At 41.3% G+C, this 16,579-nt stretch overlaps 1 protein-coding gene across 6 annotated transcripts in view; it reads left to right on the forward strand.

Moving 5' to 3' along the window:
* KLF12 (Kruppel like factor 12) overlaps positions 1-16,579 on the forward strand; it is a 254,581-nt gene that overhangs the window by 58,596 nt on the left and 179,406 nt on the right. For 5 of the 6 annotated variants that reach the window (XM_021417390.1, XM_021417423.1, XM_021417433.1 and 2 more), the window contains exon 2: positions 12,413-12,476. In XM_021417390.1, the coding sequence (XP_021273065.1) occupies positions 12,456-12,476 (21 nt within the window). In that variant the 5' untranslated portion in view covers positions 12,413-12,455. Of the gene's footprint in view, positions 1-12,412; positions 12,499-16,579 lie in introns of those variants that run through there. The other variant, XM_021417416.1, reaches the window with a different exon arrangement.

Here is a 16,579-nt window from a genome sequence, read left to right on the forward strand (position 1 = left end):
GCTGGAAAGCAAAATAAGCTGATAGTAATGCATGAGTGGGGCAGAGAATTGATGTGATTCAGTGGGCAAAATGACCCACACAGGCAAGAAGCCTTCCCCTGTTTGCCGTCCCAGCTACAAGGCCTGCCCTGACTGCCAAGTCCTGGTAGGCTGCAGGAGGGTGACAGCAGGCCCCTGCTGAATGTGGCTTTGGTGGAGCAGTTTGCTTTGACTCTTTGATATGTGTTCTTGTGGTAGGTTTGTGCATATGTCCACGTACGTCCTTGTGTGTTATGCACATAATGTTCTCTTCTTGCAGCTGACTCTTGAGGGATGCAGAACAGCCTGATGACGCACCTACACATTTTAACTTCTGTATTCTTTCTAGTACTAACTTCAAGGCCATAATACCATTTTGCCTTTTTTTTTTTTTAACTCTCAGTGTACTATTTTCATTTTTTATTGACTTACTACTTCTCCCTTGTATATTAAAATACGTTTGATTTCCTGCTTCCCCCAAGAGAGACAAACGTTTGTTTTGTTTTCTCATTGGTAATTCATTGTCTTATAAAATCAGCAAGTTATAACCTGTTTCAGATTAAAAGTCTAAATTACAGTTAATTAAGATTAGATATTTTCAGTGGACATCTTAACAGAATTGTAATTGTGATAAGAGGGTGCAACTCGATAGGGGTTATCATTAGAACGGTGACATTTGCCACTTGTGAGGGTGTTAGTTATTTGCAATATTCCTTATGCTTATTACAAAGAACATTGCAGCTACCACTGTTCTTAATAGAACTGTACAGCATACAGTTGCATTTGTTTGCCTTTGGACTGCTGTCAGTACTTTGATTGTATGTGCTCTTGTTATTAACTGAAGTTTGCTGTTCTGTCAATGACTTTACAGTTACTTATTCTTTTGACATGTAGGTTGCTCTGAAAGTAATGCCTCCTCTGTATTTCCATGGAAAGTACAATCCGTTCAGAGAGCACAGGAGCACTCTTTGATAGAGCACATTCTCAGCTACAAAACACTACTTTTTAACATACTCGATGTAGTTTGTGTTCCAGGAAATTCAGAGAGATCACCCGTTTCCAAACCCAAAGGATAGTGCATATCACTCCTACCCACAGAGGGCTGTATCTTGAACTCTTTCTTGGATGGAGAATTCACTCGTCACCACTCCCTGGAGTGCCATTCATCACTGGTAAAGATGAGATCCAGAAAACTGTCACCTTCAGCCACATAGTGGTTCAGTAGACTCTAACATACTTGCATAAGATGTTCTTTCTGTGTGAGCGTTCATGGGACCAACCTGGTACAAACTTTGTGTTATTCCAACGTTGCCATCATTGTTTCCAATGCATTGAAGCAGATATTCAGCTGAATACAGTTTCCTGGTTGTAATATGACAATTTGCACAGATGAGCTGGTTGAGATGCTCTTCATTTCATGGTGTGACAGCTGTGCACAGCCATTTGGAATGTGGGTTGCCTTGCATGTCACGATGGCCACTGTTGAAACACACCACCCACTGCCTCGCTGTGCTCAACATCCACTCTTTGGCCTCTGTAAATGTCTATAAATGATGAATGTCAAGGGATGCAATTTTTTCCACGTGGAGGAATTCGGTGACACCCCTTTGCATCTTATGCACTTCCGTGTCAGACGCCATTCTGTCAGACTGCCCCTCTGCTGTCATCTGTCACACAGCAACAGCATGTGATGGAATATTGGTGGGAAGTTTCAGCCTCTACTGCCGTAACACTATCATCTGCCTCTGACATTGCAGGCCAACGTAATAATATAAGAGGCATTACTTCTGGAGCAGCTCTTTTGACAAAACCTCTTCAGTAGCACAATGTGTGAGACATGCTCAGTTTGGGTATTACGGGAGTAGCAACAGCCTCCTGAACTGCTAGCAGTGAATTCAGAGAGTGAACACTTGAAAAATGGAGATGTTACATGTTTCTAGGGAATAATCAGAAGTACAATTTATGATATAGAAAAAATAATTATCTTTTGTGTATTAAAAATGCAAAAAACCCAACCAGCCTTGACATCATTCATAGTGAGTGAGTGGATTACAGATTTAAGATGGATTTTTTTTTTTTTTTAATGGAAATAACTCCAATCTCAGTGAAACTGTGAGCATCTTATTGATGGATATGTGGATATCCACTAGTGGATATGTGGCCCACAAAAGAGAAATTCAGGGAGGGGAATAAAAAGAGAACTGTGTTAAAAAACATGATGAGAGTAGGTGGGACAAGTCACAGAAGGGTGTTAGGTTCAAAGTCTTCATTGACTAGCTTTGGATTATAATTTTAATTTACTTGGAACCCACTGAAGGTTGTGAGGCATGGTTTAAGACTGCTCTCTGCGGAGTGAGGGCCGGGTGATCCAGTTACCAAGCCTGGACCCCTGAAGTTTGTAGCTGGGGCTCCCACTTGCCAGCACTGGTACTTGGGTGCACAAGGGGACATCTGTGAGGTTGCCTCAGGCACCAGAAGTCTGTCCTGGCAGCAGTGGGGGGGGGGAAGGGGAACAGAAATCCAGTGGTCAGGATGGGAGGACATTGCTGCCTGTCTCAGCGTGTGTCCGTGATCTGGGGCTGATGGTGGCTGAGTCTCAAGGGTGGTCATAGGGGTCCTGAACCTGAGAAAGATGCAGGGAAACTTGAGGCTTGAGACCTGGAGAACTGATGTTTCTGCAGTGGGTAATGCAGAAAGCAAAGCTGATGTAACAAATATCCAAGAGGTAGGAGCAGATGAACCAACTCTGTGACTCAGACTGTAGATGAGGGGTAACAACTTGAAATCAGTGTCATTTTAACGCCAAGAGCTGTAGTTACTATTTCATACTGAATTAAATTACAGAATATTTTTCAATAGGTAATGTATTTTAGGAGCTTCCTCATAACTTCAAAACATGAGATAGATGTATTCTGGAATTAAACCAGGGGTGGGTTTAGCCCCAGGTGCATCTTTAGCTGCTGCTGCCAGTTAGCTTAACCGCTTTGTTAAGCAGTTTAAGTAATGTGCCGTGTGAGGTGTTACCTGCAAATCAAAAAGTAATCAAAGGGAATTGATATAAATACAAAAGCTTTGATTGTCAGGGAATTACTGATCTTGAACCTCAGAGAATTGGTGAATGTAGTTCTGAGTCATTCATGTTTCTTCTTTATAAGGATGGTTTGTACTGCTTACAGTACAAACAGTGGTTGACCAGAAATTGTTTCATTTGTCTTTGACAGAAGTCTGATGCTTACAGACACACTGTTCAAGCAGAGCAGTGTTCACAGTGTCGGAGCAATGTTCATAATGTCACATCTGCCTTGGTTTTCTGTTACACTAGGAATACTGAAAAAAATAAAAGTCCTATGCTCTTCAGTGGAAACCTTTAGTATCCGTGCCTTGTACTGTTATTAAATATTTACTGCTGATACTAAATTATTATTTATTTAGTTATTGTACCCTCTTTTTCCTGTAAGATAGCTAAGTATGATGAGCTACTTGCTAGCTGGTAGTGAGAGCGGTGGGAGCGTAAGTTGGGATTGATACGCTTCCGTGGCACAGAGTACAGAAACAGCCAGTCTGACTGAGATCCAGTAAGTACAGGATGAAAAACCTTGGTTTTTACACTGAGCTTCCCCCTATGCAATATAATATTGTTTCTTTGAAGCACTTTCCAGTCTAGTTTAATAAACGAAGCAGTGCAACTTCCTTATCGTTATTAGTTTCTGATTTTGTAATAATTTTTTACAGTTTTATCTGTACTTCTATTAAGTTCTGTTAGCTTTTATGTATCAGCTTGGTCTTCTTTTTCAATTAAGAGTGATTGCTGGAATTTGTGTGGAATTTTAGAGACACAGGCCCTTGCACTGCATCCTTCTCTCCTTTAGCTTTAGAGGCATGAAGGGCAGCGAATGCAGATGTCACTGTCTGCAGGTAGCTGGGATGAGCCCGGTTGAAAGATGACCATCAGCTGGTGAGAGCTTTACCCACTAAGGTTGCTTTTCAGGTTGAGCCACCATTGAGGGGGTTGTTGATACCTGCTGGCCCACAGAATGCAGTGGCTCCTATTGCACGCAATTGGTAATTGCTGCAGCCTCCTTTAGTGATCCCTTTCCCACTCCCCAGAGTTTCTATCTAGTTGGACCTGGGGCTGATAGTAGGAGTGAATATACTTCTGTTTAAAAAAGTCAGAAAAATAAACATAACAACTGTGTCTCCTGTCAAAAATATGTAGACTGTTAAAACACGCAGAGAAATGGTTGCGGTAGGAAGGCCAGGGAAATACATGACCTGGTATGTAGTGGGTAGGTCCTGTCTCCTAGAAGCACCCTTTTTCATGAGGTTAATCATAGCTTGCACTGAGCTCTACAGTATATTATAAAGGTTGAACCGTTAGGACAGAGTTTCCAGTTGAAATTGTCAAGGAACAGCATTGGGGTCAATTTCTCTCTTCTCGCTCCTCCCAAAGACATCAAGAGGATGAGTGTGGTTCAGTGACTTGCTTTGGGTTTCACATTATTATTAAAAGCTTTGTAACTGCTGAATCTGCTAGTGGAGCTGTTTCAAGCTGGATGCTGCTGAATGGGAATCTTATATATTCAGCTGTGTGATTTCTTCCTTTTCTGAGCTTTTTGCCTACAATATCTTGAGGGATAATTATTAGTAATAATGCTAGTCTGCACTTTCAGTAAAGGCCATGATAGGAGAAGAGACATTAAAAATGATTAATGAAGACGACTGGTCAATTGATCAATTTTAGAGAGCTTACCTTCCTATTAAACCAGCCACTCATCAGCCACGTTTGTATCATGCCAGCCAAATGGACTCGTAAAACTGATTAATGGCATCGCTGTTATCACATAGCGTACAGGGTTTAGAGCCTCAATATGTGTAAAACTGTCATGCTGTTTTCATGAAAAAGCAAGTGGTTGGGACACTTCTAACTGAAGGCAAAGGAGGGTTTCAAACGGTAATGACTGCAGTGAGGAAACTTGTTGGGGGCTGAGGGAAGGCAAGAGTAGGAGCTGAGCACAGCTACCCAATAGGTAGAGCAGCACGCATTCCGCTGTGGGCTTCCTTTTCTCTTGGAAGCATAACCGAGCCTGGAAACAAGGTGGTTGGGCTTCTTTGGCATATACTCAGAGCACTGCATTTGGTTTTGTTTGCTTGTTTTCCTTTGTTCATTTTTCCCAGCTTTGTAGTAAATTGTGGGAGCGTGTCCTGTCCTAGCTGCAGCTGTGCTGACGACAGGCAGATGGCACCTTGGGCTTTTGTCACTTGTGCTTTGGAGGAACAGAATGGGCTTGCTTGAACAGTTTGGCAGGTTCTTGCCAAACTCTCACCTTACCCTGACTGATGTGGTGAGGTGGGGCTTGTGGATGGAGCTCCGAGGAGATGGCCACCTGCCATCTGCAAGGGAATCCATGTGGATCTTACGGACTTCTTTTGGTTATGTAGAAACATACAGCCTCTGTAGCCTCTGGAAATGGTTTTATTCTTGCTTTTAAGACAGGTTTACTCGGTGCAGCTCGTTCTGTTGTTGCTTATTCATCAAGTGGTTTTGCTATTAAAGCTGGCAAAGTGCGCTTGGTACTGCGGTTAGGGGAAAGCCGTGCACTATTTCATGCACACTGTGCTGATGGCTAGTGCCGATCTTTAACTTCTTTACAACTTCTTTCACGGCGTAGAAGGAAAGGATGTGCCAAGGTTTATGTAAGCTGTGACATATATATTGTATTGCATATATTTCATACATTAACAGTATTCATTTTTTTTTCTTCCTTCTGTGATTTTTCCATTATCCTGGCATTCCCTGTAAGGCAACTATGAAGAGACTCCCTAATGACTTCTGAGCCATGTAAATTTCGCATTTGGCTGACGCAGGATTACTGTTTTTCAAATTCTCTGGCAGGTTATGTCTTGAACACATTGCTGTGTTACCAAATGGCAGGGTGCTCGCTGCAGCTGACTTGCTGGAGAGTGGTTTTTGGCACAAGACTGCAGCACAGTTCTGCTTGTTCCTTTGGGCTTGTGGCAAGGGGCCTTATGTGTTCAGCCACCCTCTGTGTTCAGGTAGTTGGGTGATGGCTGTCAGCACAAGAAATGTGAGGTGCACAGCACGTTCAGAAACCAGTACTTTGCTGAGTGTCCTAAGGAAATGATGGCCTCCTCCTTAAGCTCAGATTATTGCACTTACAGCTGCGTACAAGTGCAAGAATTGTTTGTTCTTCTAATGTTCTGGGATTCAGCAGCCTCTTAACGGGAAATAAGGAAAATCCTTGTTTTATTTTTAAGTGGGTTAGGACATAAATGTAGATTATCTTGCAACTTTGAGCAGAGAATGTGAGTACTACTGCCTGAACCACAAGTTGAGGCAGCTTGGTTCTGGGCTGAACATAAACCTGATTTCAGTAATGATACTAAACCAGAAGAGGTAGGATGGGTGATAGCATTTGGTAGTGCTACTCCTTGTTAGCAGGAAGATAAAACAACGTGAAACCTGCCCAAACAATGAAATACTTTCCTGGGCAATCTCTGTAGTCAATCCAGTCACTTCATTTAGGAGTCTGTTGGAGAGCTCTGGGCTTTGTCCCCTTCCCCCCATGATGGTAAGGAAGAGTTATTGGCAAGTCTTTACCCTGTTATCCTGTGTGGGGCGTGAGCCAGAGTGCAAACAGAATGCAGAAACAGTTTCAACCTGAAACTGAGAGCACTTTTTTCGATATTATGGTTTTATAATTACTTTCAAATGGAACAGAGATCTCGGAGACTCATTATCATTTTGAGAGTAATACATACAGTTATACAGTCTTCCTGAAGGAAGTCTAAAATAAGGGGATAAAATGACTTTTCTTAATTCCATTTATTTGAGGGTTTGGGAATGTCATTATTTTTCAGAGTTTGGCTGAAAGCTCCCGTGCTGTTTTGGAGATGTAATTGACAGTGTGCTTTCAGCAGGTTCCTTAAGTCAATTATTTACAAATCAATAGTTTATCGATTCATCAGAATTTCGTGGCTGTGTGCGCATACTTTCATGTTTATAGTCATATAAATATGTGTATATATATATATATTTAAGAAGTTGCAAGTAGTTCTTCTAACAAGAAGAGGCCTGCTTAGTCCTTTGACTTCACATGTGCAGGATGGTAAACAGAATTTTAACTGTAATGTGCAGTTTGAACTGTGTGTGAGGGTAGATGGTGATCTGAGAGACCTTGTGCTGAATGTGCGTGCTGTTTAACACAAACATTTCCTTATGTCAGCAGGCTGTCCAAAGTGATGTGTGGCTGTGCTTATCGGAACTTTATTTTATTTAGATCTAACAAAAACCAATGTCATTCTACTTACACTAGAGGTGCGAAGGGAATAGCGAGATTTCAGAGCTATCCATTCAATCAACCAAAAGTGTGGAGGATAATCACTACTTTTGCAATAACAATTCAAGGGGTTACATTGTTTTGCTGTGATTTTCTCTGCTCCCTGCAATTTACAGCACTATTCTGGCTTGACCAGTGAATATTACCTAAATTCAGGCATTTGAGGACTCCTTTCTACATATTTTAACTACTAAATCTGTTTTACCTTTGCAGTGTTTCTAAACTCCTTTGCCATGCCAGAATTCTTGGTGGACATGCATGCAGTTGCAGATTTGTCCATTACTGAAAGGCATCTTTCTCGTAGTAACGATTCTCTAAAATTACATCACCAGAATTGTAGTATTGTTTCTATATGTTATTTTTCGCAAACCGTGCCCTTGAGTTGTAGGGAGGATGAAGTGCATCTGTAAGTTTAGCAACAGGACAAGGGGGAATGGTTTCAAACTGAGACAGGGGAGGTTTAGTTTAGATATTCGGAGGAAGTTTTTCACACAGAGAGTGATGATGCACTGGAACAGGTTGCCCGGAGAGGTTGTGGATGCCCCATCCCTGGAGGCATTCAAGGCCAGGCTGGACGTGGCTCTGGGCAGCCTGGTCTAGTGGTTGGTGACCCTGCGCTCAGCAGGGGGGTTGAAACTGGATGATCTTTGAGGTCCTTTTCAACCCAGGCCATTCTGTGATTCTGTGATAAGTTCCGGGAGGTCTGAGACTTATCCTTGAAGCTGTTCAATTTTAAATTATTCATTAATGTCAAATATGAGACCTGTAAAAAAAAAATAACGTTTATTCCTCTAATACTCTACTGGAAGAGTTTGTAAGCACTCCTTGGAAGTTTAGTCATTGAGTAAACCTCTTAAAGGGAGGAGGAGAAGGTGTGTGGCTTGCAGCCTTCTTGCAAAGGCTGTATGTTCTGTTAGTGACAGCTTCGTCCACATCTGGCCAGCTGCAAACCCACTGTTGGAATACGAAGATGTAAAACACAACAGCTTTTGCAGTCAGATGGGTGAAGGGTGCAGTTTCTCCTGCTGCCGAGACCCTCATGGAACTGGGGTGGTTCTGGTTTGTTGTAGAAGGAAGGCTGGTTTTGGAGGTGTCTCGCTGCCGCAGCTCCAACAGAAGTCAAGGCAGACACCGAGGAGGAGCTGCGTCAGCCTCCCCCTCAGCATCCTCGTCATGGTGTGCCCCAGGGACTGAACTGGTGGCAGAGCTGCCACTTCTTACCTTGAATCATGATGCACTTCAGTCAGCGTGCCTCTTCTTTCTCTATGCTGGATGTCATTCTTTGTGGGAGTCTGGATAAATATTTCAGTCTGTAGGAGTTCAGGAGAGCCTAGGTATCACCTAGCAACAAGCATCCCACTCTCTGCCTCCTGCTTCTCTTTATTTTTATTAAAATACCAGTGAATCTCTTTACTTTTATTAAAATACCACAAGTTCAACTTTAAGCTAATTTTCAAAAATATTTGAAATATTAGAGCAGCCTAAGGTGCTTTTGTTACTGACACCACGTCAGAGTAACAAAGATACTGGGGAGGTGACAGCGGTCTTAGAGTAAGTAACTCAGTTCGCCTCATCTTAAGAGAAGTTATCAAAGACTAGCAAAAACTTGAGCTGAGAACAAAATAAACTTTATGTGTGCCGTTGAGCTGTCAGTGACAAAATGCATAGCGAGTGCTCTTGTGGTCCTGTGAGATTAAGAAAACATGCATCAGTTACATTTGACCTCAGCTGAATGCATTTGAAGCTGCATTACCTGGCTCTGCTTGCAGATTGTGATGACTGCTGACGGGACGCTGGCTCGCACTGCCTTTTTTTTTTCTCAGGAGAAAAATTGGTGGCAAAATGTTTTGCCTAGTCTAAGTTACAGCGGTGCAGAATCCAGTTTGTGAAGATCTTTGGGGCCAGATCCAAAGAAAGAAATGTACGTACTTGAATGCAGGTGTAGGTAAAATTTTGGTTATGCTGATACGGAACAGTGCTGCACTGAATTTTGTCTTCTCCTGTCCCTTACTGGTTCTGAACATAAAGGCCTGCTGAAGGTCTGTAGCTTTACATAAATACACAAGAATATATTATTTGTGGATTCTGCAGGATGTCTGGTTTGCAGAGTTTACAGATTTCCCTGCAAGAATCAGAAATGTAGGAAGCAAAGCAAGCTACTATTAATATACAGGTAGCCATTCTCAGCACTACATTGATGACAACCACTTTTCTTTATGCTCTGTACACTGCTGAAAGAGTACTTTCAATTATTCTGCTGCATCTGGTTGCTAGGATGGCCTTGGTGAGTTTGGAAGCAGCCGCTTTTAGTCTTCAGGAAGCTGGATGGGACTCGAGGCCTTTGAAAGGGATTACGAGGGGATTTATTGAAAGGGATTGCAAGTGAAGGTTTGAGGTCTTCGAAGAATAAAAGTGCATGTATTTTTAAAGTAAAATAAATGTTGCAAGACAGTGATTCAGAGGTATGGTTGTATCCAAATATGGGTTTTGCTTTGTACAGAGGAAAGTTCAGCAAATTACTTTGTAACATAGTTGATATTTTCTGTGTATGTTTTACCTTAGGTATCCAATTTAGAAAAAGGAGGTGTGTAACATAAGGAGTACATTGCAACTGCATTAGCAGGAATTTAGGTAAAACCTAGTAGTACATAAAAGAGATAGTGAAATGATACTTGTATGAACTTGCCTTTGTGTGTGGAAACAGACACAAACATATGAAAACATGCCAGTTCATTAAGATACTTCTCTACAAATAAGAGTAGCCTCCATTTGTCTCTGAATGTCGAGCATGATTGCCCTGAAAGTCTTCCCATGTTCCTTACTCTTGTCCTCTCTGCCAGGCAGTGGGGATGTTGGCCAGATGAGAAAGAGCTGTTTCCAAACTGGACTTCTTAAATTTCTAGTTGCTTTTTTCTTGACATAGGAGAAGGAATCTAATGTTTAGTGGTATGACATGGGACAGAATCAGTGCATGAGATTTGCAAGGACAGGTGGCCCTACTGTTCATGTGCATTTCCACATCATTTCATCTCAAGCTGAAGCTGTACAGTGCTTCCGAAAAAGAGGCCACAAAAGGGTGGAGCTGCTAGTTGAGCAGATATTTTCAGGTAGAGGGTTACCCCCTACTACCTTTGTGGTGCTAAGTAACATTAGTTAGTGGGCGATATTGGTGATGGGTGGACAGTTGAACTAGATGATCTTAGAGGTTTTTTCCAATCTTAATGATTCTATGATTCTCTTCACCCATAAACAGCCTAAAAAGTCATGGTTAAGGTCTTTGGCCTATATGTGTGGAATCTGTGATCAGTGTGCATTGCCCGTCACCATCAGTGCTTTTTGCCACCCTTGCTGGCTATCTCAGTGCTAGGAGGCTGATTCCTCAAACCACATGTACTATATTTTGGGTGTCCTGGATCGTGTTTTGGGCTGTGGGATTGTTGGAATGCTGGAGCTTGTTGTGCTCAGCAAAGAGGAGGACATGCAGAAGTACTTCCATGAGCATGGAGTACATGAGGGAGGGAGACTGCAGTGGTGCAACTTGTGGAAGGAAATGGGCAGTGGGCAATGCATTGCTTAGTAAATCATGCAAACTTGAAGAAAATGAAGGAGTAGATTTTTCATGAAAGGGCAATTGTACGTGATTTAATAATGCAAACATGGTCATGGTTGTGATTAGCTACATAGCTGCATGTTAGCAGTTTTGAAACACTTACCTATGTTTTTTTTCTATTGCCATAGCCACAGTAACCTAATAAGACTGCCAACATTCATGTGTTATGTGAAGCTAAGTTGCATTGCGTGAGTGTACGTGCATGCACGTGTCTGTATGTGTTTAAGAGGTAATGATGAGAAAATGTGGAGAACTGGAAGCAGTTACAGGTCACATTGTCCTCCTCTGACAGAGACCCCCAGACAATAGTTTTGAATACATTACATTTGATTTACAAGAACTTGACTAAATCATTTCCTGTTCAGGTTAGATAACCACTATGTGCAAGTGAAAAACTGATACAGAAAAGCTGGTCCACTTGCCTCATTTTTAAACACTGGGATAGAGAAAGATCTGCTAGAAACTCAAAGGAGATTCTTCCAGTATGCAAAAAGGAGCTACTGCCCTGTGCCAGGGGAGATTCAGGCTGGACGTTAGGAAATGCTGCTTTTCTGAAAGAGTGGTCAGGCACTAGAATGGGCTGCACAGGGAGGTGGTGGGGTCACAGTCTCTGGAGGTGTTCAAGAAACGTCTAGACGTTTTGTTGAAGGACGTGGTTTAGTGGGAAATACTGGTGAGAGGTGGATGGTTGGACTGGATGGTCTTAGAGGTCTTTTCCAGTGTTGGTGATTCTATGACTCTATGAGTATTTTTCTTAAATCTAAAGGAGTGTCCCAAAGTTCAGTACAGTATTTAATACTCTATATACATTTTTCTTACATATTTTCGTATCAAATCATAACTAAAATAATCATGTATTGTATTAATATGTACTTGGATTTTCTAATGGTCTTGTCCAGCCACAGGAAATAACTGTGCTAATGACTGAGTTCACTAATAGATGTATTTGCCTTTTAATGTGTTATTATCCAGATCTCCTGTAGTATTTCTGGGCAACACATCTGGAAATACCAATAAAGAATATTCACATTATTCCAACTGCTGGAAAGATTACCTTTAGAAAGTTTGCCTCTACAAACGTGATGCAAACATAATGGGCCCTGAAGAACAACCATGAACAGCTTAGAAACAAACGGCACTGAGAACATTGAATAAAATAATTTGTTAACAGGAAATATGAAAGCTTTCTCCAATACAGTTGTATCGCAATAATCCAGTTTTATTTAAAATGCTTACAATCTTACTGTTCTTCTAAGCTGTTTCACTGTGGAACAGAAGTCTGTGGTTATGTTTTTACATATATATATATATATATATATATATATCAATGTTTGAGAATTTAATAAGCCTGTAAGAAAATAGATCAGTTATATGCCAATTTTTCAGTTATCTCACAAATAATAAATGATTCTTTCTTTCTTTTCAGGATTGAAGTGGATCTAGGGACGAACGGATGACTGAATATTCATATGAAGAGGAAAGCCATAAAAGTTGGTTGACATTTTTACAGCTGTATGCATTATACATATTACTGCTATTATCAAAAATTTATAGTATATTACAAAACAGAATAGATGAAGCAATCAGTCGGAGTTTCACATGCCGTATTGTCTTTCCTGCAGGGAACTACTTTAGCATGATGCAACGGTAGCTTAATGAAACAGTTTCTGACTTAAAATAAATAAATAAATAGGCAAACGAAAGCCACAGACCTGAACGTTCAAATGAAAATGTAGTAGTACCTTAAGGAAATGAGTAATGCCATGCCATGGAGATCAGGTGTTTGAATGGTCAGACACACAACGGGGCGTGTTATTCTTCTGCATGAAGATGAAGGGTGAATGGGATAGGTGTTCTCTTCTGTTACACCTGATGGATGTGAAGCTTAATACGTTGTTATGTGGCAGTCAGGTACCACATTGACAAATGCTGTTTAAGTCAAATAGGGTATGATGCTTTAGTAGGTATCTTGGGTCTTTGCTTTATTACCATGCAGAGATATGTCACACCACGTGTGTTTTCTGTGGTAGATGGAGAGGAAAAACTATTAGTGGGCCTCTGTGCACTACTGAATTTATTGTTACGTTTCATAAGATGATAAAATTCAGTAGGACTTGACATTTGTCATTCTGACCTGTTGGTGAACTATAGACTTTAACTGGGTTGCTGCGTTAACCAGTGCCAGCCCAGGATGTTTAAACAAAGCTGACCGTGCCTGGGTTTGCACCAGATCAAACGAATTGCAGTGGCAGGTGCAATGCACAGAATGGTGAGATGCAGTGCAGCAGCTCAGTTAAGCGAGGCATTCTGGAAACCCTATTTGTTGAGAAGGGATATGTTATAGTGGAAAATCTCTTTCCCAGAAAGTTTTCTTCGTCCCCTGAACCTTGGTCAGGGGTAGGAACAATCGAAGAAACAGCGATTTAGGTTCTCCAAAAGTGCAGTTGGCTACCAGAAATGTATCTCTGTAGCTCTGTTTGAGCAAAATATTTTAGTGAGGCTAAGATTCTTATTTATCACAATGATAATTTGGTTATATCAGTACTTGAGTGGCTCAGATGTTTTACAGTTTATCGACAGCTGACTTAGGTATGGAAGGCTTTAATTCCTGGGTTAGTCTTTTTGTGTTTGCAGTAGGTAAAAGATGCACTAACTACCTAAAATTTCACAAGGAGCACAAGCCTTGAGTGAAGCATCTGTGTCCTTGAACCCAGTCTCCTGAAATAACAGCCACTGAAACAACATTTAGTTTAGAAACATCTGTAGAACATCTGCTTTTTATACCACAGGTTCCTGAAAACCTCCAGGAGCCACATTTAAACCTTAATAGGGATGACAAGTGGTGTTAGTAGCTCTGTAGCACAATTCCTTTCCAGGATCAGGACCTGCATTCCCAGATAGGAACCAGCAGTTGTTGCCTAAAAAGCCAGCATGCGAAGTCTTAAGGAATTTGTCTTTGTTTTAATTGCTGACATGTCCATGGCTGCTCTCTATACAGATGTATGATAGCTTGGGATAGGATCAGAGAATGGAGAATCAAGCACTTCCCTGCTCAGAGCTCTTGGGGTATAGGTAGTAGTGTGAAAAACTGACACCGCTGAGACCTTGCTTGCATTTTGCTTACAGAATGACTGTGACGAAATTCTGTATATCCAGGCTGAAAAGGGAGGGTGATGATGATTCTTTAGTGGCAGAAAGTCAATGAGAGGTTGTCAGTACCCACTTACACTCTGTCCTATACTGAAAACAGTATAGGACAATGCAGCCGTGGTGTAGTAACGTTTGTGCTGGAGGAGAAATTTGCTCAGACTAGAGGGCCATGCTATGTGTTTGGCCTGGGATGTGACACCAGGGCAGAAAAAATTGAAGATCTTTCAGGTCCGCAAGGTGGGCTGTTATAACCCCAGCAAAGTCAAAACGCTCCTTGACTTCATATAGCCTGTTCGCAAGTCTCTTGGAAAAGCCTGTAGTTGTGTGAGAAATGCAGCACTTCTAGTTCCGTATCTCTGATCCTTTTTCTTCTTTTATTTATTTGGCTCAATGTGGAGTGATGGCAGGGAGGAGAAATGGGATGACCTCTTTCTTTTCATAGCATAGTTCTACTCTCATGTTCCTCTGATGACATCCCTTAGTAATCGTGGGGAAGCTGTGCTAAATATGTGCAGATTAGAGAGGGAATGCTGCATTATTTCATTATGCGTTTTCAGTTTGGCAGTCTTTGCAAAAGGACTCTGAATCCAGCTGTTAATCTTTTAGATTAGGAAAGTACCGTGGTTAAATCATATAGCTGAAAAATTCAAAACAAATGCATTTTTTGTGGAGTAACTCAAGGTCTGAGACAAAAATCCTTTTCTGTGAAGACTGATTCCAGAAAAATTAAGCAACAGAGGTGGAGAGGCGTTCTCTGTGATCACTTTTAAGATCAGTTGATAAAATTTCTGGCTCCAGTGGGAAAGAGACTGGAGGATTTCACCCAGCACCCTGGTTTCCAGTTTATTGTACAGCTATGAAAATGCTGCTTGGCTAAATAAGTTTTGAAAACCAAAGTTTTTCTAGTAGTATGGAATGAGTATGTTGGGTATGAGTATACCAATGAGTATCATTGGTAGCATAAAGATCTTGGGTTGCATCATCTGAATGCTATATTGATATTTTTAAAATCTTTGATGGTCTTCCTCAAACCATTTCATGATGCACGTAAATTTATGTAAATAAGGACATGTAGCCATATATGCGATTTTGGATGAAATATGGACATAATTTTTTATTTTTCATAGAATAAGGTCAGATGAATCCTTCACAGAAAAGTAAGAAATATGCACAATAAACTTGAGGGCATGCATACCTACTGGATGCATGCAACTTAAAGTGGTTCTGTGTTGTCCATAACAGTGACTGAATCCAGAAGTTCAATTCTTTGTTGAATATGGTATTTAAGATTTACATTTTTCAGTCTCCAGCAGTTGAATGTGAATTTATAAGGAAGAGAGCCAGGTGTAGAAGATGATAAGGAATTTGGTAACTGACAGGGAGGAGCTAGAGCTCCAAAAGTCCTGGGCAACATAAGATTAAGACTGCAGGCCAAGAGAAATGGGTAGGATTGAAAGGAGGTCGGAAAGCTAGACTTAAGGACAGAGTGGAGAAGTTGCTTAGATTAACTGTAACAGACCTGCCTTTTCAGTGGGTGGTCTTGGGTGCAGTCTCCCAGTCACACTGTGTTTTTATGGACAGCCTATTTCTGGGCCGCTCCTTTGATCAAACTTAATGATGTTCTAAATTATTTCATGTCATGCTCAAAAAATGATATGCAACACATAGAATTGTATTGAATTCATTGGGGTTAGGAGCCGGCTGCTTATTTTCTTGAAGAGTTCTGTGTGACAAACCTGAGAAGTACGCTTTCTTGAGATTGTAACCAGTGTGTCATCTCTTAATAAGCAAGAGAAAACTTTTGTTCAGCTGTTTTGGCTCAGCATCGCCTTCCTCAACTACCATGCAGAGCAGGATGTGTGAGAGTGAGGACTGGCCGCGCTGCAGGGTGTGTTGCTGACATGGTGAGGGTATGGCTGCTGTTCAGGTTGGATAAATGGGCCGACAGGAGACTCGTCAGGGTCGGCGGAAGAAAATGTAAAGTCCAGCACATGGTGAGGAACAGCTTCATGTGCCAGAGTGGGCAAGTCCCTGAGCTGTCTGATGTGTCCTTGAAGCTGCCCTTTTGGATGGAGTTTGGACTTGCTGGACTTCAGTCTATATTTTTCAGTGATTTTTAGAGTCTGATCGTGATAAAGGTGACTACTTTGTAATTAATGTATATTTGAGGGTATTTTTATGCTGTTGTTTGCATAGTGGATCCTGCTGTCACAGTACTGGTAATGGCATGGTGATATGTTTGTTTTTTGTTATCTGCTTTCTCCTCCATATCTATTGCAAACACTTTTCCGAGAAAGGAAATGACTGCTCTTAAGTGGTCTTTCACATCTTACAACATTCAGTGGATTATTGGAGTATGACTGCAGACAGAAGCATCAACAGGATAAAATGCATTATTCTCAAGAGAGCTATCTTGCACTGGCCATCAGTCCTTCCTTTCTGT

This window comes from Numida meleagris, chromosome 1 (assembly GCF_002078875.1).
Source record: "Numida meleagris isolate 19003 breed g44 Domestic line chromosome 1, NumMel1.0, whole genome shotgun sequence".
Taxonomy (NCBI): Eukaryota; Metazoa; Chordata; class Aves; order Galliformes; family Numididae; genus Numida; species Numida meleagris.